The 25,579-nt window shown below is 47.6% G+C and overlaps 1 protein-coding gene across 3 annotated transcripts in view; it reads right to left on the bottom strand.

The window, feature by feature from the left end:
- DDX4 (DEAD-box helicase 4) overlaps window positions 1-25,579 on the bottom strand; it is an 81,488-nt gene that overhangs the window by 13,281 nt on the left and 42,628 nt on the right. For all 3 annotated transcript variants that reach the window (XM_054987674.1, XM_054987673.1, XM_054987675.1), the window contains 2 exons: window positions 8,260-8,389; window positions 1,019-1,185 (listed from right to left, as the gene is read on the bottom strand). In XM_054987674.1, the coding sequence (XP_054843649.1) occupies window positions 1,019-1,185; window positions 8,260-8,389 (297 nt within the window). The remainder of the gene's footprint in view (window positions 1-1,018; window positions 1,186-8,259; window positions 8,390-25,579) is intronic.

Below are 25,579 nucleotides of genomic sequence, written 5' to 3'. Positions count from 1 at the left end.
GCAGAGAAGTCTCTAACCCATAACAGAAGTGTGACTCGAGCATTTAAACATTTATATTACAAAGAGATCTGACTGTCTTGTCACTCGCTGCCAGTTGGGCACCAAGTATCCTGGGAAATGAAATTCTGATGAACTGTTGTATTAACCCACTTCATCTTTTATTCTGAAAACAATTAGCAATTATCCTGTAAACAATTAGCATTGAAGGTATACAAGATTATTTGATGTAACTGGTCTGTATGCATATATTTTAGAGAGGATATACATCTGAGGTTTATTGACAAATAAAGCTCATATCCCTACAGATCAATGTTTGGTGTCTTCATTAACTGAAGGTGTTGGCTGTAAGGGAAATTGAGCTGAAAAGCAGAGTACTTTGAAATAAATCCCTTACAAAAATAACATCACTGACCTTGTTCACTGCTTTGAGTAGGTCACTAAACTGTCTAGAATAGCAGTATATAAGCAGTTATTGTTAAGACTGCATTTTGAAACAAAGTAATTACACAATTCTAAATCACAAGCACAATAAATAACTTGATGAATGCAGAAAGCCAGAAACAGCTTCACAGTGAGAGTTCTGTATCTCAAGACAGAACTTCCAAATCATTCTAGGTTGGATTCTGTCATCCCTTATGCACGTCGCAGAGCACTTCTCTTAAAAACATGGATGATTTCTATCTTCTTCCCACACTGCAGACCCACATACGATGCTCAGCACGGTTGCTGGGGAGGCTGAATACTTGCTGGCAGAATTTCAGAAGGCAGAAAGGGATGAAGGGAAAGAGGTGGGAAAGCTAAATTCTGCGAGATCAGATACATGCCCCAGTATAACTTTATTAAGCACCATAACAATTGTTTTTCACACATAGAAAAGTCTTCTGAAAAAAACAAATGCTATGCACTTTTAGAAAACAACTGATTTCTGCTATAAGGTTCTTATTAATTAGCAATCTAAAGATTTATTACTCATCTTCATTGTATTAATTCCATTTAAAAAATAATTGCTAATTTATACCTCTGAATTTCTTCAGGAAAAGTGGCACTGAACATTAATGTTTGCCGTTCATCCTTTGGTGGCATGCCTGGATTGGAAATCAGCTTCTTCATATCTGGGCCAAATCCCATATCCAGCATACGGTCTGCTTCATCTAAAACTAAGTACCTGAGTTTGCTCAGACCAATCTAAAATAGGAAGAAAAAGTGAGGCCAAGAGTAACATTTCTATTATATGGCAGCTATATTCACATAAAAGAACAAATCATCACTTCTGAAATACTTTTACATTTAATACTTTTAAGCTATACCAGAGTGTATAGTGAATCCACAAAAGCATAATATATCAGTAACGCTGAACAAATAAAAGCTAGCTTCTATGCCAGCAGTTCTCAGACTTTAGCCACCAGAGAACTCCCATTTTTATTTAAAATGCTTTGTGCAGATCCTTAAGCCATTCCCCACTTCTTCCTACCATGTACCACACCGGTGAGCTCCTTTTTGAAGTTCATGATAAGCTACACTTGCACAGTGTAAATTTCTATTATCTCATGTCCTCAAAAAACAGTGTTTCACTCACCTGTAACTGTTGTTGGTTGAGTTCTGTCTCTGCAGACACACACTGGGACTGCGCTTGCGCAGGCCTCCTCCGGAGAGAGATTTCTAGCTCTAAAACTCTGAAGGGGCGCTCCAGGCCCTCTGCGCATTCACGGCATCTCCCGCCCAAACTGCGCAGAAGCGCCGAGCGCCCCTTCGTCCCTCAGTTCTCCTCTGCCGCAGGAGGAAGACAACATATATCTCCTCACAGCGGGGCAGGAGGGAAGGAATGTGTGTCTGCACAGACAGAACTCAATGAACAGTTACAGGTGAGTGAAACACTGTTTTCGTTGTCGTTTGTCTGAGCAGCCCCACACTGGGAGTATAACAAGCTACTCACCAATGGGGGTGGATGTGAGGAAACCTCAAGCAAATAGGGAGCGTAATACAGCATTTCCCACAGCAGCATTCGATTTGGAGTCTGTATCGATCGCATAGTGTCGTATAAAGATGTCCACAGATGACCACGTCACAGCCTGACAGATATCCTGTAGTGGCGTACCACGAAGGAAGGCCGCTGAAGATGAACAGGACCGTGTAGAGTGTGCCTTGACAGTCCCCAGACATTGAATGTTCGCTACAAAGTAACACTTCCTGGTGGTTGCTACAATCCACCTGGATAAGGACTGGCTGCTGACAGGTAACCCCTCACGTGTGCCAGCATAGGAAATGAGCGATTTGGATTTTCGGAATGTTTTCGTCCTGTGCAGATAATACAATAAAGCCCTCTTTATGTCTAAACTGTGTAGTGCTTTCTCCACGTCCGAACTGGGGTGGGGAAAAAACACTGGTAGGGCTGTTTTCTGATTGAGATGGAATCAAGACACCACCTTAGGGATAAACTGGAGACTAGGGTACAAGACAACCTTACTTGGGAAGAATTGCAAGAAGGGGGGTCCGCTCGTAGTGCGGCTAGTTCACCCACTCTTTTTAGGGAAGTAATAGCCACAAGGAATACCACCTTCCAGGATAGGAAGGGTACAGGGCATTGCGCTACGGGCTCAAATGGGGGGAGCATCAATTGGGCCAACACCAAAGATAAGTTCCATTGGGGGATTGGGGCACTCCTAGGGGGAAAGGTATGGAGAGCCCCTTTTAGGAATTGCTTAGATGCCGGATGGGAGAAAATGGTCCAGCCATCCAGCTGTTCATGGAAAGCGGGTATCGCAGCCAGGTGAACCTTGACCGAGGAGGTTGCTAAACCCTTATGTAAAAGGGACAACAGATAATCAGGTATCACAGATATCGGCCATGAGAAGGGGGAAAACCCTCATTCCCCTATCCAGGTAGAGAAGGATTGCCACTTCCAGGCATAGGAGGCTCTAATAGAGGGCTTCCTAGTATTTAAAAGTATTTGGGTCACCTCCTCAGAAAAAGGGTCACTATGGGTGTAGGAGCCATGCCATGAGGCTGAGTGTGGTGACATTGTGGTGCAAAACCTGCCCCCTGCACAACAGGTCTGGAACCTTCAGTAGGTGGTGGAAACGTCCCCATGCCATTTCCCATAGGATGGGGAACCAGTCCCTGCACGGCCAGAAAGGAGTTATGAGGATACAGTTTGTCCTGGCAGACCTGATTCTGCGTAAGACCTGGGCTAATAAGGGAATTGGGGGGAAGGCATAAAACAGTCCCCCTTCCCATGGTATCTGAAAAGCATTCCCGATTGAGAGGCTGTCTGAGCCCGCTCGAGAGCAGGACTGCTGGGCCTTGGTGTTCTGGGCGGTGGCAAAAAGATCGATCGCCGGGAACCCCCAGCTCTGAAAAATTGGAAGGAGGTATTTGTCCTTGATCGACCATTCGTGGTGCAGTTTGAAAAGTCTGCTTAGGGCATCCGCTCTGGTGTTTGAGGTGCCTATAATATGTATGGCCTGAGGGAAGGTGTTGTTGCTGATCGCCCACAGCCAAAGACGCGTGGCCTCTCTGCAAAGGGTTAGGGAGGCCGTTCCCCCTTGCTTGTTCAGGTAACAGAATGCGGTGGTGTTGTCCGTCTGCACCTGAACCCTTTTCCCTCGAAGTATACCTGCAAAAGATGCGAGTGCATAATGTATAGCTCTTAACTTTAACACATTTATGTGCATTCGAGATTCATCCCCCGACCATGTGTCTTGAACAGAGAAACCCCCCACATGACCTCCCCATCCCAAGAAGGAGGCATCAGTAGTCAACGTGGTGGTAGAAGTCTGGATACCAAATTCCACACCCCTAAATAAATTTTCTGGTATCAGCCACCATTCCAGGGATCTAAGTACTGGTCTAGGCACTGAGAGACACCTGGTCTGTGGGTCTCTGATGGGGTCAAAAGTCCGAATGAACCAGTTTTGAAGTGGCCTCATAAAGAGGCGTGCAAAAGGCACTACACATGTAGTGGAGGCCATGACTCCTAAGAGTCTTTGAAGAAACTTTGCAGGTTGGAACCTCACAGACATCATCCGTTTTATTATAGACGATATGGATTCAAACCTCTCTCTAGGAATAAAAGCCTTTCCCTCGACCGCATTAAGGGTGGCCCCAATGAATTGCACCCGTTGCATTGGCACCAGAGAGGACTTTTTCTAATTAATATAAAGTCCTAGTCCTGACACTACCCTGACAGTGAGGTCAACGTGGTTCAATAATAGGTCTCTAGAAGAGGCCACAAGAAGCCAATCATCCAAATATGGGTATATGGTGCACCTCTTGGACCTAAAAAAACCCAACACCACCACTATACATTTCGTAAAGACTCGTGGTGCTGAGGACAATCCCCTGTAGGGCCAGTAGGGCTAATAAGGGTGGTAATTGTACCTTGCCCTTTGTTGGTATTGTTGGCGTCCCTGATTGCGGAATTTGAAATGTTACGGCTGATAGTGCTGTTGGGAGGCAATAACCCCCAAAGAGCATGCGGTCTGTCTGTTGTTTTTCATTTGAGTGAGGGACTCATCTGTTTTTTCTGAGAAGAGCGAGGTGCCCTCGAAAGGAAAGTCCTCAATCTTCGCTCGTTTATCAGGTGCCAGGGCAGTGGATCGCAGCCAGGAGTAGCGATGTAAAATGATGGCTGAAGCAATAGCCCTTGCCGTGCAGTCAGCCTCATGCTTAGCAGCGGTCATCTGCTGTTTTGCCAATTTAGCTGCTTCCCCCTGGAGCATCTTAACTAGAGGCCTTTTGTCCTCAGGGAAGTCCGCCATATACGTCGACAGCCGCTTCCAGAGCAACAAATTTTAAGACCCCATGATGGGGTCTTAAAATTTGAAATTCTGAAATTCTAAGTGGCCGAAGAATAGATCTTCTTGCCCAGCTGGTCTAGCTTGCGGCCTTCTTTGTCACTTGGAGAGGAGTGTGCGCCATATTTATGTTTGGGTTACACCTCTTCGGTTACCAGGGAAGAGGTCTGTGGATGAGCAAACAGAAAGGCACAGTCCTGTTGTTTCAGCCTATAATAGCCTTCCACCTTGCGTGAGGTAGCAGGAGTGGAAGCAGGCCGTTCCCAGACTCCATGGGCTATATCCAATAAGTCCTCCACTGCTGGAAAGGCTACAGATGTTGTGGAGTCAGAGGAAAGTGCCTGGAGCACCTTGCTTCTCGGTCTCGAGGCAGAAGATGAGACATCGAGTTCCAGGGCTTTTGCCATCCTGAGCATCTGCTCGGAGAAGAGGCGGTAGTCCTCTGTCGTGGGGGCAGATGCAGAGTCCCCTACAGCTTCCTCAGGTGCAGGATCAGATGTTAGGTCCGATATCTTCTCGTACTGAGATATGGATTCAACGTCCTCCTTGGAACCGAACACGGAGGGTCCGCCCCGTGGAAGATAGTGTGAGGAAGTGTTAGGTAGCTCTGACGGAGGACGATGTCCTAGGCTAACAGGCGCCGTAGCAGACGGAGCCAATGGAACCGATTGGAGCCATGACACAAATTCCTGCCAGTTAGGAGCCAGTGGTTGGAAAGATGATGCATACGACCATGGTGGAACCGAAGTGACGGCCATCGATGGAACCGGCTGAGGAGGCCATGGGAACTGGGCAAACTGCTGTGTCAGTTGGCTGGCCGGTGCAGACGTTCCCTGCACTGGAACCTGTTGCATAGACAGGATGGGTGTTGGTTCTGGCTGGAAGAAGGTCGGGGTTAGTTCCGAAGAAAAAATCTGCCCCACGCATCATCCCCACCACTATCAGCTTCCTGCAGACTCGGAGGGGGAGAAGTGGACAGGATCCCAAAGGCTTCTTCCTCCATTCCGAGAGATGGTGTTGTTGAGCGGCGCCTGTCCGTATGAGACGAGGTAGAAGCAAGTCTATTCATGTGCTTCATCTTCGACTTGGACTTTTTATGGACCAGTTCCGAAGCCACCCGATCTGACTTGTGTGAGTCAGGAGAGCGGCGCTTCGAGGTGCCCATCCATTTCTCCTTTGGTTCCACATCGGTTCCCGCGGGTGCCGGATCCAGGCGGGTCGGAACTGGGGGATGCTTCGGAGGAGTCAGATGGCATCACCCGTGGAACCGAAAGTTCAGAGGGTGTCTGATCCAAAGCAACAGAGGGTTTTGCCAGCGAACCTGAGGATCCCGCCACTACCATCTCCCATTGGGCCGCTTTAAGATGTGCTGCACGATCACTACGAGCCTTATGTGTAAACTTTTGGCAGTAGCGGCAGCTGGCAACATTATGAGACTCACCCAGGCACAATAGGCATAAGGAATGTTCATCAGTCTGTGTCATCCTCGTGTCGCAACGAGTACATTTTTGAATAATGCTTTCTGCGCCATCGCGACGGCGCCCGAGCAACAAAAAACCTTTTTAAAAAAAATATCTTAACACTAACTAACAACTCTAACAACTCTAACTATGATTAAACTACTTACTAACTACTAATAAACGCTAAAACTAAGTATAATCACTAAGGTGAAGCAGAGCGGAGCAGAGTAACCTCTCTCACCGTCGGCAAATAGAGAACTGAGGGACGAAGGGGCGCTCGGCGCCTTTGTGCGGTTTGGGCGGGAGATGCCGCGCATGCACAGAGGGCCTGGAGCACCCCTTCAGAGTTTTAGAGCTAGAAATCTCTCTCCGGAGCAGGCCTGCGCAAGTGTAGTCCCAATGTGGGGCTGCACAGACGAACGACAACGAACAATAAGAAATACATTGGTCTCAGAGGACAAAAAACTTCAGAACTTCTTAAACAGATGCCAGCTGAATGGATAGTGGTGGTAGGAGACTGGGACAACTGAGCTGCCCAGACTGGCGAAAAACAGGGAAACACAGAGCTTGAGTTTTTGGTCTTTAATTGGCTATTATTTTCTTTTTTTTTTTTTTAAATTTATTGGTGAGTATACTTTTCAAATTCAATACATACACACCCTCAATATCTAATTAACCCTATCCCCCACCCTTTTCCTCCCCCCTCTCTATCGACTTCCAACAGCTTTCCAACCCTTAACCCCTCTTATTACTTAATTCCCTTACTCTAAGCATTGGCTATTATTTTCTACAGATGCACAGCGGCATTTCTCTATAGTGAAATCTTTTGGATAGGAAAATACTGAAAAAATAGTTCAATTTTATAATGTTATTAACTATGACCAAGTTTATTATAACTGTATCTCCTTGATGCCAATCAGCAATTTTATTATAATTATATCTCCTTGTTGCCAATCAGCAAGTTAAGAGTTCCTAGGGCAGGGCTACTGGCTCTCAGCAATCAGATAGAAAGCTAGGTGACTGGATGGATGAGATCCAATCCTTGCAAAAAAGGGAAAGACAATCTGACTCTTTCTCTGAGGTAGATAATTCCTGCTCTTGTTCCTTGAAAACGGAGTGAACTCAGTTTTCCCATTAGCACTATGGGCATGAAAAGAGCTCTGCTTCTGTCTTTAAAAGGACTTGCAGATCCCCAGGGTCCCTGAATCTGAGTTTGAGAAATGCTATTGTTGAATGCTATCTAATAGCCAGTGCAAGTTTTAGTAATGCCAATTTTTGTATGCAAATGTGTTAAGAATATTATTTGAAGAACTTCTGAACAGTAACTGTATCCCATTTGCACTTTAGGCCAGAATTGTGCTAGCTACTGCTATACCAATGTTTCTCAACAGTAAAGTGTAAAATACGAAGAGGTCTATTCACTAACAGTCACTGAGCAAGAATTCATTCAGCAACTACAGCCAATCTTTATGCAACTTCAGAAATTCCCTGGAAAACTAGCAATGCAATCAGCAGGAATGAATAATAAAAACACAGACTGCATATACATGCATACACAAACCTATGACCACAATATTGTATCATCCAGACTGGGGAAATAAATGGTAGTGGGACTCTCCATCTTTCGCATTTAACTTTCTAAAAATAGAAACAAGCTTTTAAAGCCAGTCATTCAACCACTGCTCCACATACATGACTAGATACTCTTCTATTTCACACCTTCCTCCTCCCCTCCCCACTGAGCTCCCTAAACAGTGTTTCTTTCTTGTCTACAAAGCTAGATTTTAAACCATCGTTTAAACAAACCAGAGTCTGATGTTTTGCCTAATTTAGATGACACAAAATGTAACCTGAAAGTTTCCAAACTGAGACTCACAGGAAACGGATATATGGAGAGGTAAGGGAATGCGCAAGGCCAATGTCTTTTAAAGGGTTGTTCTCACCACAATCATGCAGCCATAGTGACAGTGCCAATAATTCAGAAAATCTTTAGTCACCATACCTACCTTTTCTCTGCCTAAGATATCCAGAAGTCTTCCGGGAGTAGCACATAATATATTACAGCCTTGCTGTATCTGGCGAACGGAATGATTTGTTTGTGTACCTCCATAAACCACAACTGGCCGTATACAAGTACTGGTCAACAAGAAAATAAAGTCATACTTCTCTTAAGTGATGTATTCACTTCCACATAACATTGCTTACATTTGGTACAGCTTGGTTTTGACAAAATTATATTTCATAATATAATAAATGAAACTAATACCCCTTTATTTACTTTCAGAATTAACTTTTAAAAGAAATTATAGTTAAATGGTATGAATTAAATACCCAACAATTTCGACTACATGCACCCTAGACTAGAAATGTACACTCTGATATATCCAAGTCAAAAATAAACCAGAAATTAGCTTTTTTGGGGTCACCCTTGAAATGACCCAAAACGTTCCCAAATTCCAGTAATAAAGACATTTATCTCCCAAAATTTCAGGAATGTTTCCATTTCCCCACACCAGGAGCCAAGTGGGAGAAAAAGCTGTTCTCTTTGACAGCATCTCCCTCCCTCTAAATTAAAGACCATTATTTTCTGTAAGACCTGGCTTCTGATCTCTTCTCACAACAACACTGTGAGGTAGGTTAGGCTGACAGCATGTTGCTGGCCAAAGGTAAACCAGTGAGCACCATGGCAGACTGAGGATATAAACCTGGGGTCTCCCAGATGCTAGTCTGAAACTCTAACCATAGCACCCCATTAGTTTTTGTGGGGTGGCAGTTGTTGAACAGCCAGCCTGGGTGAGTCATACAGGTCAGGTTGCAGTAAGTAAACTGATGGTTGCTGGCAGTCTTGGCCTCATTCTACTAATCAAACACATAAGAGTTAAACAGAAACCCTTATTTAGTCAGTTAATATAGTGAGATGCATCTGAGGAACAACTTATGTTATAAAATATAGCTATACAGGGATAACACCTGGCATTCACAAAGGTCCCAAAGTTAATTTACATTTCGTTAGACTCAGGTATTTTCCCCTTTAAATCAAGATTTCCTAAGATTTACGAAAGAACACTGAACGGTTAGAATTTATCTTGCATTGCTATGCACAGTTATAGCACAAGTCAACTGAAATCAATGGGCTTGGAAGGGTGTAACTCTGCTTAGGGTGGCACTTGGCTACCACATCAGCATTAGGGAGGCATTGTACTGTTAAATGAGAAGCCTCATCATGTTTAGATCACATGGTTGTATCAACTCACAGACTCCCATCCCGTCCCGACCGCTTTCCAAGCCACTCAGAAGTCCTAGGGGCTTCTAAGATCTCTGGTTGTTTGTTTTGAAGCACCCCGGATTCATGGGTTCTTTTGAGTGTGTGTACCTCTCCTTGGCAAGTAATACTGGACACAGGCAGGTAAATTACTGGAATTTATAAAGAACGAACACAGGAGCGTATGCAAGGCAGAAACCGCTCTTAAATGCATTTAGGCGAGGCAAGAAAACAAACAGCTTGCTGTCCTAACTATGTTCTAACTAACTAAAATACTAGTGGCTAGCTGTCTAAACATTCTCTGAGTTGGTTCCAAAATTAGGTCACCTTATCAAAGTCCATTCATGCCAGTTTTATTTAGGCATCCTGGAAGTGGCATGGAGCTGAGAAGCTCTCTCTCACATTGCAGGTGGTTGGCAATGGCTGCAAGGCAGAAACTGATAAACTGCCTAGAGACAAAGAGGCTTTTTCAAATCTGGAGGGGCATCAACCCACTCAAAGAACCAATCAGGGCTTGGTCTCTTAAAATGGACATTACAGCATGCAAAAGTTTAGGGAGTGTAGTCAGAGCTGAGCACAGCACCAAGCTCTGGCCTTCTCAAGGCCACTTTCTCAGAGGAAGAAAGCAGTCCACAGGTGCAGTTAATTAACAGAGCTTGGGACTTTCCAGCAAACAGGCCTGGTAAAAAATCTGCAGGAAATGAGGCCTGAACCAAAGTTTCAACTCAGCATTCTGTATCTAGTGATACGAGGCCTGGTCCTTACAGATAAACATGATTAAGATCCAGAGGAGTTAGCCGTGTTAGTCTGTACTTGCAAAATAGTAAAAAGTCCAGTAGCACCTTTAAGACTAACCAACTAACTGACAAAGAGAACAGACCTTTGGACACTTACCATGAAGGGTCCTTCTCCTCTGAGGAAAGGAGGACATCTTGGGTGATTCTCACCGTCCAATCAGGGAGGCAGGAACTAATTTTATTCCTCTTCCTGCCTGGCGTGTGGGACACACTCTCTTCCCTCCAGGTGATTCCACAAAACAGTAACATTGAATTTATCATTCAGCAATTGTCAATGCTGAAAGAAAAAACACTTGTTGCATTAGCATGTACTGCAAATAAAGCATAACCCGGAAGAGGAAGAAGAATGAGGCAGCAGGGTGGAAGAGGACAAAGACCCAAGGAGGGCAAGATGTCCTACTTTCCTCAGAGAAGAAAGATCCTTCAAGGAAGGTGTCCAAAGGTCCGTTCTCCCTCTGAGGCGGAGGACATCTTGGGTGCTTCCAAAACGGTTTCCACTTCCTGGGTGGGATGTGGTCTTCATCCAAGATCATGTGCGGCAGTACTTTTCTACCGCAGATGGTGTCTGCTGAATCGTAGAGATTTAATTTGTAATGTCTCACCAGGGTCGAGATAGATAGACAACCATGTTGCTAGCTTGCAGAATTCTTTAACAGAAGTGTTCCTCTGTAATGCTGAATTGGTAGCAGCGCTCCTCACAGAGTGAGCCATTATTTCATCAGGAACCACTACGATGAGAGCTTTGTGAACTTCAATAGTGTACTTTTTGTTATTGGCACCTATGGCTGTGTGGCGGAACAGGCGCTGGCTCTCAGTCCGGGCAACTGAGCCGCCGTCAATGGCCTGCTAGCCCTGCTATCCGCCTCCCACCGTCCCTGGTGGGCGTGGCTCACCTTCGTCGCTGCCACCACTCACTAAATTGTACACTGCCTGACTGAGAGGCAGTGAGACCCCTCTGGCTGAATTTCCCTACTGGGAAGTGAATTCCCCAATCTTTGGGTGGGCCCTGGAGAATTGGCAACCCAGCAAGGTCTGGCCTGATCAGTTCTCCTGGGCTCCCTCCCTTCCTGTGGCGTGCCAAGTGGGGGAGCTTACGTAGTCACAGCACCACAAAGTCCTTTATATTCCAAAAAAGTATAATTTAATAACTATATACAGAGCACTATATTCAAAGCAGATAAAGGCACAACACATAGGGGTAGACCCCCCTGTTCAGAACTCATAGGGAAGAAAATCAAACTGAAGAGAACCGCTGTCTGCTTTCCCTACCACACTGTTCCCTACTCTACCTTAAGGGGGCTGGTGGTCTGAGGGAAGGTTCACCCTTTACTTCCTTTCTGCTGCCTCCCAGGCCCTCCACATTTAGGGCCTAGGCACCTGGGTTTCACCCAGCAAGCAGGAGCCTCTCCTTCTTCAACCAAGGAGACTAACTGCCTTTTTTCCCCCTCAGGATCGCTGAGTCTCTCACAATTCCGGCTCCACCCCTTATTTTTCCCGCCCTTTCCTGGCCCAGGGCAGCTGGGAGTTGTAGTCCAGGAAGAAGAGCGTCCCACACCAAGACTCCTGCAGGCCTCTCCCTGGCCTTACAGCCCATCAACCCTCAGGGGGATCATTTCCTCCCCTTTCTTTAAAGACAGATTAACAGCAACTGGCACTCATTTCACCCCTGGTAACCATTTCGTTACAGGCTGCTGAAGACAGTATTTTCCCCAAATTGAGGGGAGACAATATTGATGAACATTAAGTCCGACTTTCTGATTTGCACTGTTTGGGGCAGACAGGCCTTGAGCTTCCATCTGACATCAAGGTTGTGTCATAGCCTCTTCGTAATATATTCAGGGTATAGGTAGAAATATGGCAGCCTTCTCTCTTGCAACCTATAGAATTTGGAATAGACTTTTCTAAGAAAGGTGGGGACAGCATGAAGTATCACCTTATCGTTGTGAAAGACACAGAGTTCAAGTCTGACCGATGGTGCACTTTGGTCTGAGATTCTTCTGGCAGATGTGACCACAATAAGGAAGATGGTTTTCATTCTAAGCCTTCTCAGGGGAACACCCTTGACTAGTTCAAATGGATGCTTGGTCAGGGCTGTGTAAAATGTCCAGCCCTTTCCTCCTGTCCCACTGAATGAGGGTTTTCCATGAGGAATTGAAAATTCTGACCGTGAACTGTTTTCTGGATGCTAGGAGTGTGTCGTCCACTTCTCCATAATATTCCCATCTTAAGAAGATTTTCCTTTCTATTTCCACACAGTTAAGAAGAGCGAGTCTAAATGAGAGTGCCAAATCATTCCCTGCTGTAATATGATGGGAGAGGTCTGTAGGATGAGAGGTGGAGATATCACCATCTGCTGGAGTGTGGAAAAACAGTCTGCGGAGATTGAGTAGACTCCCCCTTCCTCTTTCATTGTGGGGAACATGCTCCACAGCTTGAATGCCCAGATGTTGGATTACAGTTTGAGTTAAGATTTCACGTAGGGGAGTGATGACAAAATGTTCTGGTGGGTAGCTTTCAAATTGTATGGAATAGCCTTGTGAGACTATTTCTAAGGTCCAGCTGTCTGCCTGAGTGTTGACCCAGGCTTGATGGTAAGGAGTACTTGGCCTCTCACCTGGATGGCTTGCGAGTCCTGTCTTAGAGAGCTTGGTATCACGATCGGATCTTTTCTACGTGTGAAGAACTGTCTGTTTGATCTTGGGACAAAGTAAGCATTATACCCCCCACAATACAGCTGAGACTGGGAGGAATGGTTTACCCAAGGCCATGTGGTAAGTTCATGGCAGTAGTGAGATTTGAACCAACAGAGTACTGCAATATAGTTCAGTTACTTAACCACTATACTACAAGTGCGTTCTTGACAGGACCCCCCTCCCCTTATTAAGGGGATGTCTAGATTAACCCCAGGATGGTCGCTTGGAATCCTGACTGGACCTTAGTAGAGTGTGTTGTGAATAAAATGGCTGAGGGCCAAGGGATCGCCTCTCAGATTGTTTGAGTGTTTTTGGCAACACTTTCTTTTGTTCTGGGTCTCAACCCGATCTTTCCCAGGGCATCCCCAAATAGCTTGTCTCTCTGAAAGTAGTAAGCCAGGACGATATTTTTAGCAAGTAAATCTGCTGGCCATGCTCTTACTCAAGGGTGCCTACTTGTTACTGCTGCCGAGACCATAGTCCTGGAAGAAAAGGTAAGTGCATCCAGGATGGTGTCTGCCTTGAAGGTACTGGCCTTTAAAATTCTGTTTGCCTCTTCAAGGGGGGCATCTATTGTTATATGGGAGAAGTGGGATCCGTTTTCTGATCCATACTCCTGATGCTCTGGAGGCAATCGCTGTAGCCTTTATAGTCATAGCCATAGCCTCGTGAGCTCTCCTCAGCATGACCTCTCTCTCTAAGATGTCTCTAACTGATCCTTGCTCATCCTCTGACAAGAGCACAGATAACTTAAGTGTAGCCACTGGAGTGTCGATCACAGGTACCTGCAACATCTCATAGCAAAGGAAGTTAGTGAGTACAGGGGTTTTTTTGTTTGTTTTTTTACCACATTAGGGAATTGCTTATTGGCTGAAGGTTTAGACCACTCAGCCTTGAGCTTTCTCCCAAAATATTCTGGAAATGGGAGGACCTTTCTGGGGAACCTTCCCTAGGAAGAGACTCTTGTTTTCCCGGGGTCTGGATTAGTATTCCCTGTCTAAGGGTCCTCCTCCCCCGAGGGTGATTCCAGCAGCCCTAAGGCTGAGAATGTCTAGGTAGTAAATACTGGTAGACCTCAGATTCAGACAGCTGGGCTGACTGTTCTGGCAGGGATATTTCCTCCTCCTCCACATCTGAAGGAATTCTTCCTTCTCCTTGTCATTACAGACACTCTCTGAGTGTGATCTCCCTGCTCAATGGGGATCCCTGCCTGTTAACCATTACAAGCTGCCTTATTCTGACTCAGACCATCGGTCCATCAAGGTCAGTGTTGTCTACTCAGACTGGCAGGTCTCCAGGGTCTCAGGAAGAGGTTTTTTCCATCATCTACCTGATATTTTTAACTGGAGTTAACAGGGAACGAACCTGGATCCTTCTGCAGGCAAAGCAGAAGCTCTTCCACTGAGCCACAGCCTCACCCGTGGAGGGAGGAGGAGGTATTACCAGAGGTTTCAGCCTGGCAGAGATTATATATTTCCTTCCTTGTGGTTCGTCTTAGGAAGTTAAAAACTTCAAGACACAGGCAAGTTTGTGCCCTTCATATGTTACCCATCTGACGGGAAGGGTCCTATTGTAAAGGCAGGGCTAGACCTGAATGGAAAAAGCCTGCTGTGGAATCTCCAGCCAGGAGGTTGGCATGGGTGCATTCACTGTGGTGCTGGAGCTGAGGAGATTCCTGGTGTCTTTTCCCACTAAAAGCCTGGGCTGAGGTAACACGCCAACTCCAACTGCAGAGCAAGAGTGCGCAGATGCTTCCATCTCCCGCTCAGTGGGACGGGCCTTCTGAAGCTCTTCTGTGGCTCTGAGAACGACTTGTAGCCGGGAACCGCATAAGCCGCAGAGGCATGTCAGTGCCAACTCGTTGCCGAGAGCACATAGAAGCCGGGAGGCATGTCGGCACTGGATTCATTAATCCCAACTGTGTTCGATGCAAATACTAGGGAGCATTCCTCTCTGTTGTCTAGGAAGCTGTCCTCAAATCCCTGGTGTCCATCTTGTAGGCAGCTTCCCCAAATGGCTGCAGGGATCCTCTCAGTCTGCCAGGGAGAGTAGTAAGACAGAAGAGGACAGCAAGAAGATAGAGAGGAATGGAAGATTTTTCACTCACCGTGAAGCTTCCTTTCTTGGTGGTCCAGGAGTGGGGCAGTCAGGACTGATGGGTAGCTCCTCCTCCGTCTCTTTTAGCAGGGTCGAACAAACACGCGATCCTGAGGGGGAGGGGCTCCCAGGCTGCTTCAGTTCCTTTTCAAGCCCATGACGATTTCCCCCGGAACTCTTTCCAAGACTGTAACTGTCCTGTTTGAAATAACTGCAACGGCAACTCGAAACTTGTCAAATTTATAACAACATAACTACACCATAGTCCAATGAACTAAAGTGGGCTACGCACTCCTGCCTCACACCCTTGCTTATAGGTCCCTGCCGTCTGGAACATGTCTTAATAGGGTGGGATTGTGACTGCCCCACTCCTGGACCACCAAGAAAGGAAGCTTCACGGTGAGTGAAAAATCTTCCATTCTCTAGTGGTCCGGAGTGGGGCAGTCAGGACTGATGGGACGTATGCATAGCAGTGAACCCAAGGGCGGGCTTTCTATGGATCTAGAACATGTTGGAGGACCCTCCGGCCAAACGCCGCATCGGCCGAGGCCATCTGGTCTATCCTGTAATGTTTAGTAAAGGTGTGGACTGATTTCCACGTTGCCGCCTTACATATTTTTTCCAGGGATGGAAAGGACCTGTAAGCCGCCGAGGTGGCTGTCCCCCTAAGGGAGTGGGCAGTAATGCCCTCCGGGGGCGAGAGATTCCTAGCCTTGTAGGCCAACCCAATGCATTCCCTGATCCATCCACTCAGTGTGGATGGGGACACCTTTCCCCCCATGGCGCTTTGTTTAAATGAGACAAACATGAACTCCCCCTTGCGAATCTGGCTGGTTCTGTCAATGTAGAAGCTCAGGGCCCTCCTAACATCTAACCTGTGCCACTCCCTTTCCTTGTCATGCTTAGGGTTGGGACAAAAGGAGGGTAGGACGATGTCTTCGCCCCTGTGGAAGGACGAATTAACCTTTGGGATAAAGGCGGGGTCCGTCCTCAGCACTACCCTATCCTGATGGAAAATGCACAGGTCCCTATTTACTGAAAGTGCCCCTAATTCTGACACCCTCCTGGCAGATGTAAGACCCACTAGAAAAACCGTCTTGAGGGTCAGATTCTTTAGAGAGCATGTAGCCATGGTGTCATGGCCCAGTCTGAGAGTGAGGTCTCCTCTGGAGGAGAGGAGCCTCGTGTAGCCAGCCAGGACTCCTCAGGAGAAGAGGAGCCCTGTGTAGCCAGCCCTAGCCCTGATTCAGCAGAAGCCAGCAATCAGGAGCAACAGCTGCTGGCTGATCAGAGCTTGCAGCCAGCAGCTGAGACACCAGCACCCTCTAGCCCCTACACCACAGGGGAAGCTCAGCCAGGGACTTCTACAGGTGCAGCGCAGCCAAGAGCCTCCACCCCCCCAGGCTCACCCACGCCCAAGGAACGCCGCAGGCAGCGCCAGAGACTGGAACTGCAGGAGAGACGGCACAGTGCTCGCCTCTTGAGCCAACGCCAGCTGCTGGAGAGTGATGATGAGTAGTGTCAGGATGGAGCCCCAGCAGCTGGCTGAAAACCACGCCTGGCTATAAGAGCCAGTCTGGAGGAACTGCCGGGCGTGGAAGCAACGTGTCTATTGCCTGCAACCACTCCGTGTTCTGTGAACCTTGCCCATGCCTGTGCCTGCTTTTGGACCTGACACTACCGGTAAATGACCTTGGATTGCACCTGACCTTGCTCTTGGACTCTGGACTCACTCCTGGCGTTATCTTGTGCTCTGACCACCGGTTTGACCTGGCTTTTGCTCTTGGAACTCCCCTCAGACTCTGCCATTAAGGTTTGGACTTGAACCACCCTGCTTGGGCTGGCCCAGCCCGTGACACATAGGTTCGAAGGGTTCCCTCGTGAGTGCTTTCAACACCAAGTTCAGGTTCCAGGTCGGGAAGCGATGAACTTCTGGTGGGTTCAATAAGGTAGTTCCTCTCAAGAACCTCTTGACGTGGGGGTGAGACGTGAGAGACGAACCTGTCTTGGTGCCTCTAATGGCCGAGATCGCTGCTACCTGCCGTCTCAAGGTGCTGGTACTAAGTCCCTTGTCCAAACCGTCTTGCAGGAACCGGAGAATTTGGTCCACAGGCGCCGACATTGGATTGAGGCCGGTCTTGACGCACCAATCGTTGAAAACTTTCCACGTTTTATTGTAACTTTTGTTGGTAGAACCCCTTCTGGAAGCCAGCAGCGTGGAGATAACCTTCTCCGAATAACCTAGGTCTCGGAGTTGGACATGCTCAACTTCCATGCTGTCAGCCTCAGGGACGCCGGGTCTGGGTGCCAAATGTCCGCCTGCGACAGAAGGTCTTCCCTGATCGGCAAGGTCCATGGGTCCCTGTCGGACATCCTCCTGAGGTCCTGAAACCACGTTCGCCCTTTGGTCGATGATCCTCTGAATCACTCTGTGGATGATCTTCGGTGGAGGGAAGGCATAAAGAAGACGTCGTAGCCATTCCTGGATCAGTGCATCTGCTCCCATCGCCTCCAGTTCGCTGTACCTTGAATAGAACAGTGGTACTTGTCTGTTCTCCGCCGAGGCGAAGAGATCCACCTCTGGAGTGCCGAACTCTTGACATATTTGGAGAAACACCTGCCTGTTCAGAGACCACTCGGATTGTTCCACCTTGTTCCGACTCAGCCAGTCCGCCAAGGTGTTCTGTTGTCCGGCGATGTGGGTTGCCCTCAGTGATTCTACAGTCTTCTCTGCCCACAGGAAGATCTGTTCCGCCTCCTTTGTTAGGCGCTTGGACCTGGTGCCTCCTTGCCTGTTTACATAGGCCTTCGCTGTCATGTTGTCTGTTTGAATCATCACATGACTGCCCTTGAGATCGCTTTCGAATTCCAATAGCCCGTTTTTTATGGCCTTGAGTTCCAGGAGGTTTATGCTTGCTTCTCTCTCTTCGGGAAGCCACTCCCCCTGTGTCATCTTGTCCTTTGTATGGGCTCCCCAACCTGTCAGGCTGGCATCTGTCGTCATCTGCTTCCTGACCGGTTCCCTGAGCGGTGTTCCCTTTATGAATCTGCTCGGCTCTATCCACCAGTCCAACTCCCTGGACAGAAAGGGAGGAATCTCCACAAGCCTGTGCCATTTGTGGCATATGACCCTTTGATAAGGACGTAGGAACCGTTGAAGGGGTCTGGTATGAAATCTGGCCCACTGGAGTGTATCCTGGCAGGAGACCATCATACCTTGCAGTTTGGCCAGCCGCATTATTTCTACCGGTCTGCCTGACTGAATCGACCTGGTCAGGGCGTGGATCTTCTGTTGTCGTTCCGGGGAAACGAACGCCTTGTCCAGTACCGTGTCCACAGTCACTCCTAGGTGGACTATCCTCTGGGATGGAGACAGCATGCTCTTTCGACGGTTCACGATGAACCCGTGGTCCTCTAGGCAGGATAGGGTCCGTGTTACTGCCTCGTGTGCTTCCGGAAGGGATGGCGCCTTTATCAGAATGTCGTCGAGGTACGGCGAGAGAGCTACTCCTTGAAGACGTAGGAAGGCCACCAGGGTCACCAGCACTTTGGTAAACACCCTCGGCGCGGATTTCAGGCCGAAGGGGAGAGCCGTGTATTGATAATGCTCCCCATTGTAGGCGAAGCGCAAGTACCTTCTGTGGGAGGGGCGAATTGGAATGTGTAAGTAGGCCTCCGAGAGATCTATGGATGCCAGATAATCCCCCTGCTGAATGGCCGCAGTGGTGGATTTCATCGTTTCCATTTTGAACCTTCTGGATCTCACATGAAGGTTCAGCCACTTTAAGTCCAAGATGGCTCTGATCTCCCCGTTCTTCTTCGGAACGGTGAAAAAGACTGAGTAGACCCCTTGCCTCTTGAACTGCGAAGGCACCCGCTCGATCGCTTTGATCTGCAATAGGTGATGGATGGCCCCCTCTATTTGCCGGTGCTTTTGCTGGGACTGGCTCCGTGGCACTTGGATGAATCTCCTGGTTGGTGTCTTCTCGAATTCCAAGGAGTAGCCCTTTGATACCGTCTCCAGTACCCACTGGTCTGAAACTGTTCGCCTCCATCTGTGGGCAAAAAACTGGAGACGACCCCCGATGTGCTCTATCTCCCCTCTGATCGTATAGTCACGCCGAGGTGTTTTTCTTGTGTCCTTTGGGCTGGGTGAGCGCCTTCCTAAAACCGAAGGGTCTGGTGTCAGATCTCGACTTGGTGTGCCACTTGCTCTTGAAAGGCCTGTCAGTGTTGTGTTTGGCAGATCTCTTGAAATCACGAAAGGAATGTCTTCCCTTGAAACGTGATTCCCTTTTCTTAGAAGGAAGCACCTTTTTCTTCTCGGCATTTTCGACTAGATATTTGTCCAACGCCTCTCCGAAGAGCTTGGATCCTGAGTATGGGATCGCTGCCACTCTGCTGCGGGCTTGTTGGTCCACATCCCAGTTCCGTAGCCAAGTATTTCTGCGTGCTGCCACATTGAAGCCCATAGCCCTGGAAGACATTTGGAAAGAATCCAGGGTGGCGTCTGCTGCGAAGGCTGCTGCTAGGGCTATTTTCTTTACCTCATTTTTTATTTCTTTTGGCACCTCTCTGCCTGCGGCTGCCAGATCTGAAGCCCAGGTGTATGCCGCTCTGGCAAACAATGACGCAGTAGCTGATGACCTTAGGGACACAGCGGAAGCCTCGAAGTCTCTGCGCAATGCCTGTTCGATCTTTTTGTCTGATGGATCCTTAGGCATCCCTTCTGCGTCCATGGGTAGGACCGACGTGGTGGTCAGGCTGGTTACCGGGTCGTCCAAAATTGGTAGTTTGAGCTTCTTGGTGTCCTCGGGGCTCAAGGCGTAGAACTTGTGGAAGACGGATTGATATAGCTTCGGCTTCGCTGGATTGTCCCATTCTGACTTCAGAACGTCGTGGAAGATGGCCGGCAGGGGCACGCCTGAGAGCTTCGGTCCCATCTTTGGCAGTGCTCTCTCCAATCCCTGCGGGTGGGAAGATTCCGTTTCTCCTTTCCCTGCTGCAGAAGGAGAAATCTCCAAGGTTCTCAAAACCTTAGTGAGTAATTTAGAAAACATTTCAGAGGGGAAAAGCCTGGATTGAAACTGGCTAGTGTCCGTTTCCTCCTCCTCCGATAATTCTCCTTCTTCACTCCCTGAAGATCTAGGGGATGTTTCTGAGTCCTCTAGAGAGCCATCCAAGTCACTAGAGTCGTCATCCTGCCATTCCCTTACTTTGCTCTTTTTTGTTTTAGAGTGAACAACAGGTTCTGCCTTCCTTTTCCCCTTGGAAGTGGATGGCTGCTTAACCTTCTTAAGGGAGGCAGGCTGCCCTCTAAGGTCTTTGACTGCATTGTCAATCCCTTTTTTGATTTCTGCCTGCAGCCAGAAATCAAATGTTGATGTTGGCCTTCGCTTGTGGGCCTGTGAGGTCAGGGTCCCCCCCTTCCAGACCTTCCCCTTGGGATGGATAGTTTTGTCTAGGTAACTTTGGGGACTCCATACAAGAAAGGGCAGTCTCAGTTACTTTCTGTTCTGCTGCCCCGGCCTGTGACGTCATTCCCGCCAAAATCTTCCCGCCTAGGGTGAAAAGAGGGTTAAGCAGGCATTACCACACAGCCTGCTTTGGATCCAGTTCCCCCCCCCATTAAAAAAACAATGGGGCTTAAGGGATTAAGGTGCGATAGCCTTGAAAACGCCCAGGCACTCCCCACTTTATGTGCAGGGAAGGGACTATCAAGCACTTGGCCAGAACAAAGGGCCCCTCTTTGGCCTCTTCCTGCACTTGCAGTGATTTAAGGCTACTGCTTCCTAGCCCTGCCGGGCCTAGGGGAAGATTCCTCCCCCTCCCCCCCTGCTTCCTCAAAGCCCCCAGGCCTCTCCGCGGGGCCGAGCAGCCACTTACTATTTTTGGCGCGAATGGAGGCTTCTGCAAGGAAAAAAGCCGCGCCAGGCTTTTCGCGCTCCTGCGGCTCCGGCTGTTCCTGCTGCTGTGCCTCTGCAGACGCCGGGTCCTAGCTGACTAGGATCGTCGGCGCTGCTGCTCGCCTCCGCGGCCGTCCAGCCGCCCCCAGAACCGGCTCGGATTGAGTGGGGAGAAAACGGGAGGGGGGGTGGAGGAAAAACCTTCCTTCCCCCGGCGAGCACGCGCCTCGTAAAGGTCTTCTTGCTGTTACTTCGGATCGCTGCTCCCACGGAGCAAAGAAGTTCGTTCCTTCCTGCAGAGCAGGGCCGAAAAAACTGAAGCAGCCTGGGAGCCCCTCCCCCTCAGGATCGCGTGTTTGTTCGACCCTGCTAAAGAGACGGAGGAGGAGCTACCCATCAGTCCTGACTGCCCCACTCCGGACCAGTAGAGAACTATGAACGTTTAATGTATTGTCGAAGGCTTTCACGGCCGGAGAATGATGGTTGTTGTGGGTTTTCCGGGCTGTATTGCCGTGGTCTTGACATTGTAGTTCCTGACGTTTTGCCAGCAGCTGTGACACTGAGAGATCTCTGTCTTTTGGTGCTACACCTCTGAAGATGCCAGCCACAGCTGCTGGCGAAACGTCAGGAACTACAATGCCAAGGCCACGGCAATACAGCCCGGAAAACCCACAACAACTATGAATGTTTAAGTCAACAATGCTTGAAAGACAAAGGAAAGATTAGAGGCAGAGAAGAGCAAAGGAGTAGGAATGGGAAAGTGAAAGTGAAACTGAAGTCCTAATAAGAAAGTAGCAGAGCTTGTCTGATGCTAGACTGCTCTCCCTAGAGGCAGGAACAGAACTGAAGAGACGGTATCCCACACACCAGACAGGAAGAGGAAGAAAATTAGTTCCTATCTCCCTGATTAGACGGTGGGAACCATCCAAGATGTCCTCCGCCTCAGAGGGAGAACTGTGGTTTTTGAAAGCGTATACTACAATAAAGTTGGTTAGTTTTAAAGGTGCTACTGGACACTAAACATAGAAAAAGTTGTCTTGAAGGACACTGCTCCCTCCATTTTTGATGGCAATCGTCTGATCCTTGCCCTCAGTTAAGAGCCTAGACATTATATTGGATTCAACACCACTGCTAGGAAAGCAGGTTGAGGCAGCTGTAAAAGTGCTTTCTACAACCCCAGTCTAACCTGGAAGATGGCCCCTTACCACAACACTGCCAATCTGACCACCTGGATCCATGCCATGATAACACAGACCTGACTACTGTAATGCACTGTACACTGGTCTCCCCTCTAAGTTAACAAGGAAAGTCCAGTTGGTGCAGAACGTGGCAGTTCATTTATTACTGGGAGCTAGGAGGAGCATGAATATTACACCCATTTTACAATCACTCCTCTGGATCCCTACCAAGATAGCTCAATTCAAGGTAATAACAACAACATTTGATTTATATACCACCCTTCAGGATGACTTAACACCCACTCAGAGCAGTTCACAAAGTATGTTACTATTATCCCCACAACAAATCACCCTGTGAGGTCGGTGGGGCTGAGAGAGCTCCTAGAAGCTGTGACTGACCCAAGGTCACCCAGATGGCTTCAAGTGGAGGAGTGGGGAACCAAACCTGGTTCTCCAGATTACACTCTTAACCAAACTGGCTCTCCCTATTGGCTATTGCACACTCTTCATTACCTTGCTCCAGCATATTTACGTGACTGCCTCTCTCCGTTTCACCACGGCAGCTTCACTTATCTGAACAGGAATTTCTGGAGGTGCTACCATGCACATGTGCAAAATCAACAGCTGCCCATACACTAGCATTCTCTGTGGTGACCCCATTATGGAATGGTCTACCTAAGGAGGACAGGAAAGCTCCAACCTCCTGGCCTTCTACAAATGATGCAAAACTGGATTATTTAAGAGGGCTTTTTACTCAGATAGGAGGGCTGTGCTGTGAGGTTCTCAACCTTTTTGATATTGTGCCCCACAAGTCCAAATTTACTTCGCATGGCAAACCATCCAGGCCTGGTCCAAGAGACTGAGAAGGTGTGGTGGCACTGGACTGAGATGTGGAAATTGGAAGATGTTGGCAAAGAGGTGGGTAGCAAGTGGCTCAGTGCAATATGTCTCCCACAGCAAGTACAGGTCAGTGCTGCACTACAGGAGGCTGGGCAAGAGGTTGGGCTTCTGAAGGAGAAGTGCCCAGACAGAGCCTAGGCTCACACATACCCCCCTTTTCTTTCTTTCCTCTCCCCACCATTGCACCGGGTTAATTTATTTCATTGTTTATTATATGTTGATTTTAGAATTGTTGTTTTCTTGTTTGTATTGATTGTAACTTGTTCACCGCCCAGAACCCCTGAGGATGGGCAGTTTATAAATTGAAATATAAATAAAATAAATAACCCTCCCCCGCACTGCGAGGGGCTGGTTGGATGATTCATCTGCCTCAACCACCATAAGCCTGGCAGAACATCTCCATCTTACACGCCCAGCTGAGACCAGGCCTTCACAGACAAGAGTTCCATAAGGTAGGTGCTAGGACCGAAAAAATCCTAGCCCTGGTGGAGGCAAGACCAGGGATTACCAGTAGCTGTTTGTCTGCTGATCGGCTCAACTTCCGGGGAATGTAGGGTGAGAGACGGTCCCACAGGTATGTTGGTCCCAGTCCACTAAAGGCCTTGAAGGTCAAAACCAAAACCTTGAACCTGACCCAGAACTCCACTGGAAGCCAGTGTAGCTGGCACAGGGCAGGTATTATATGTGATCAGGACTGAGTCCCAGTCAAGACATTAACCACCGCATTCTGGACCAGTTGTAACTTCTGCATCAGGCACAAGGAAAGCCCAGCATAGAGCAAGTTACATTAATCCAGCCTGGAGGTGACCGTTGCATGGATTACTGCTGCTGGTTGACAGGTAGGCGGCAAGTTGCCTGGTCTGGCGGAGATAAAAGAATGCAGACTGCCACAACCTGGGCCTCTACTGACAAGGAGACATCCAGGATTACGCCCAGACTCCTTACCGTTGGTGCCGGATCAAGTAGCACCCCATCAAGGGCTGGAAGCCAGATCCCCAAACCTGAAAGCCCGCAGTCCAGAAGCAGGACCTCCACTTTGCAGGTTCATCTTCAGTCAACTCTGTTTTAACCACCCGGTCATGGCTTCCAGAGTCCTGAACAAATCATCTGGCCATCCAGCCAGCCGTCCATCAACAGATAAAGTTGGGCTGTTATCAGTGTACTGATGACAGCCCAACCAGAAACTCTGCACCAGCTGGGCAAAGGGGCACATATGTTGAATAACATACAGGAGAGTATCACTCCTTCCAAGACACCACACACCAAGGAGTAGCATGGAAACAACTGCTTCCCGAGCACCACTCTGTCCCAGACCATGGAGAAAAGTGACCAGCCACTGTAAGGCTGCACCCCAATTTAAAAAGCTGCAAAGGAAGAATAGCAAATAAAGTGTGCAAAAAGGGCACAGGCCACTTTTAGGGATGGCTGTCCTAGAATCCACTTTCAGAGTCTTTGTAACCCACTTTTTTCCATACTGTGGGTTGGGACCCAAAAGTGCTGTAAGGAAGTGGTTTCAAAGATAAGTAAATCTGCTCCAGAAAGTATGAAGAGATTGTGCCAATCTCCCCTCGTGGGAAGTTCTGTAGCTCAATGGTAATTATAGAAAAGGGCATCCTGTGAGTTCCTACAGCCCTAACTTCAAACAAGCAAGATAAAGCAAGAAAGCTTTATCATCATAAAGTTCAAAAGAAGAAACTATTTTTTATTTTCTTGATAAATAATAATTGATAGGAAGCTTTAGCTTGTTTGCTTCCTTCAAGTTTACACATTCAAATAACAATTTCTTTGATCATATGCAACAGAAACAGCAAACTCAAATTTAACTAACTCCTCCCCCAATTCCAGTTCTGCAGAACATTCAACATTTTACTCATTTAGGACACAAGAATTTGACAGCTTTCCCCACCATATGGAACTACATATCAACCTGAAGTTATGAAAGTATCATAGTGGTCTTTTGACCTATGTTCTGCAATCTCACACAGCAGGGGATATTTTATCATTTTAGATTAAAAACAAGTTTAAAACATAAGGCCTGAATGGCAGGATACATATACATACTAAAACTTGCTAAAACATCTCAAGATACAGATGATGGTACAGTGCAATGACCAACACATGATGGTCATTGCACTGTACCATCATCTGTATTCTGAGATGGTTTAGCAAGTTTTAGTATGTATATGTATCCTGCCATTCAGGCCTTGCGTGTTAAACTCTCTCTCTCTCTCACACACACACAAAATTTATTTATTTATTTATTTATTTATTTATTTATTTATTTATTTATTTATTTATTTATTTATTTATTTATTTAATCATATTTATATTCCACCCTCCCCGCAAGCAGGCGGGGAGTTTGTGGGGATTCCCCCCCCCTTTTTTTCATATCCTTGATATTTTATCATTTGCCAGATGGGTGCCACAGGAGCACTACTGCTTCTCAAAAACACACATACACTGGGAGCTCTCTCTACCTTTGAGATTTTGCTT

The sequence above is a fragment of the Eublepharis macularius genome, chromosome 8 (assembly GCF_028583425.1).
Source record: "Eublepharis macularius isolate TG4126 chromosome 8, MPM_Emac_v1.0, whole genome shotgun sequence".
NCBI lineage: Eukaryota > Metazoa > Chordata > Lepidosauria > Squamata > Eublepharidae > Eublepharis > Eublepharis macularius.
The sequence above is the reverse complement of the archived record's forward strand: the minus strand, read 5'-3'. Positions and strand labels throughout refer to the sequence as shown.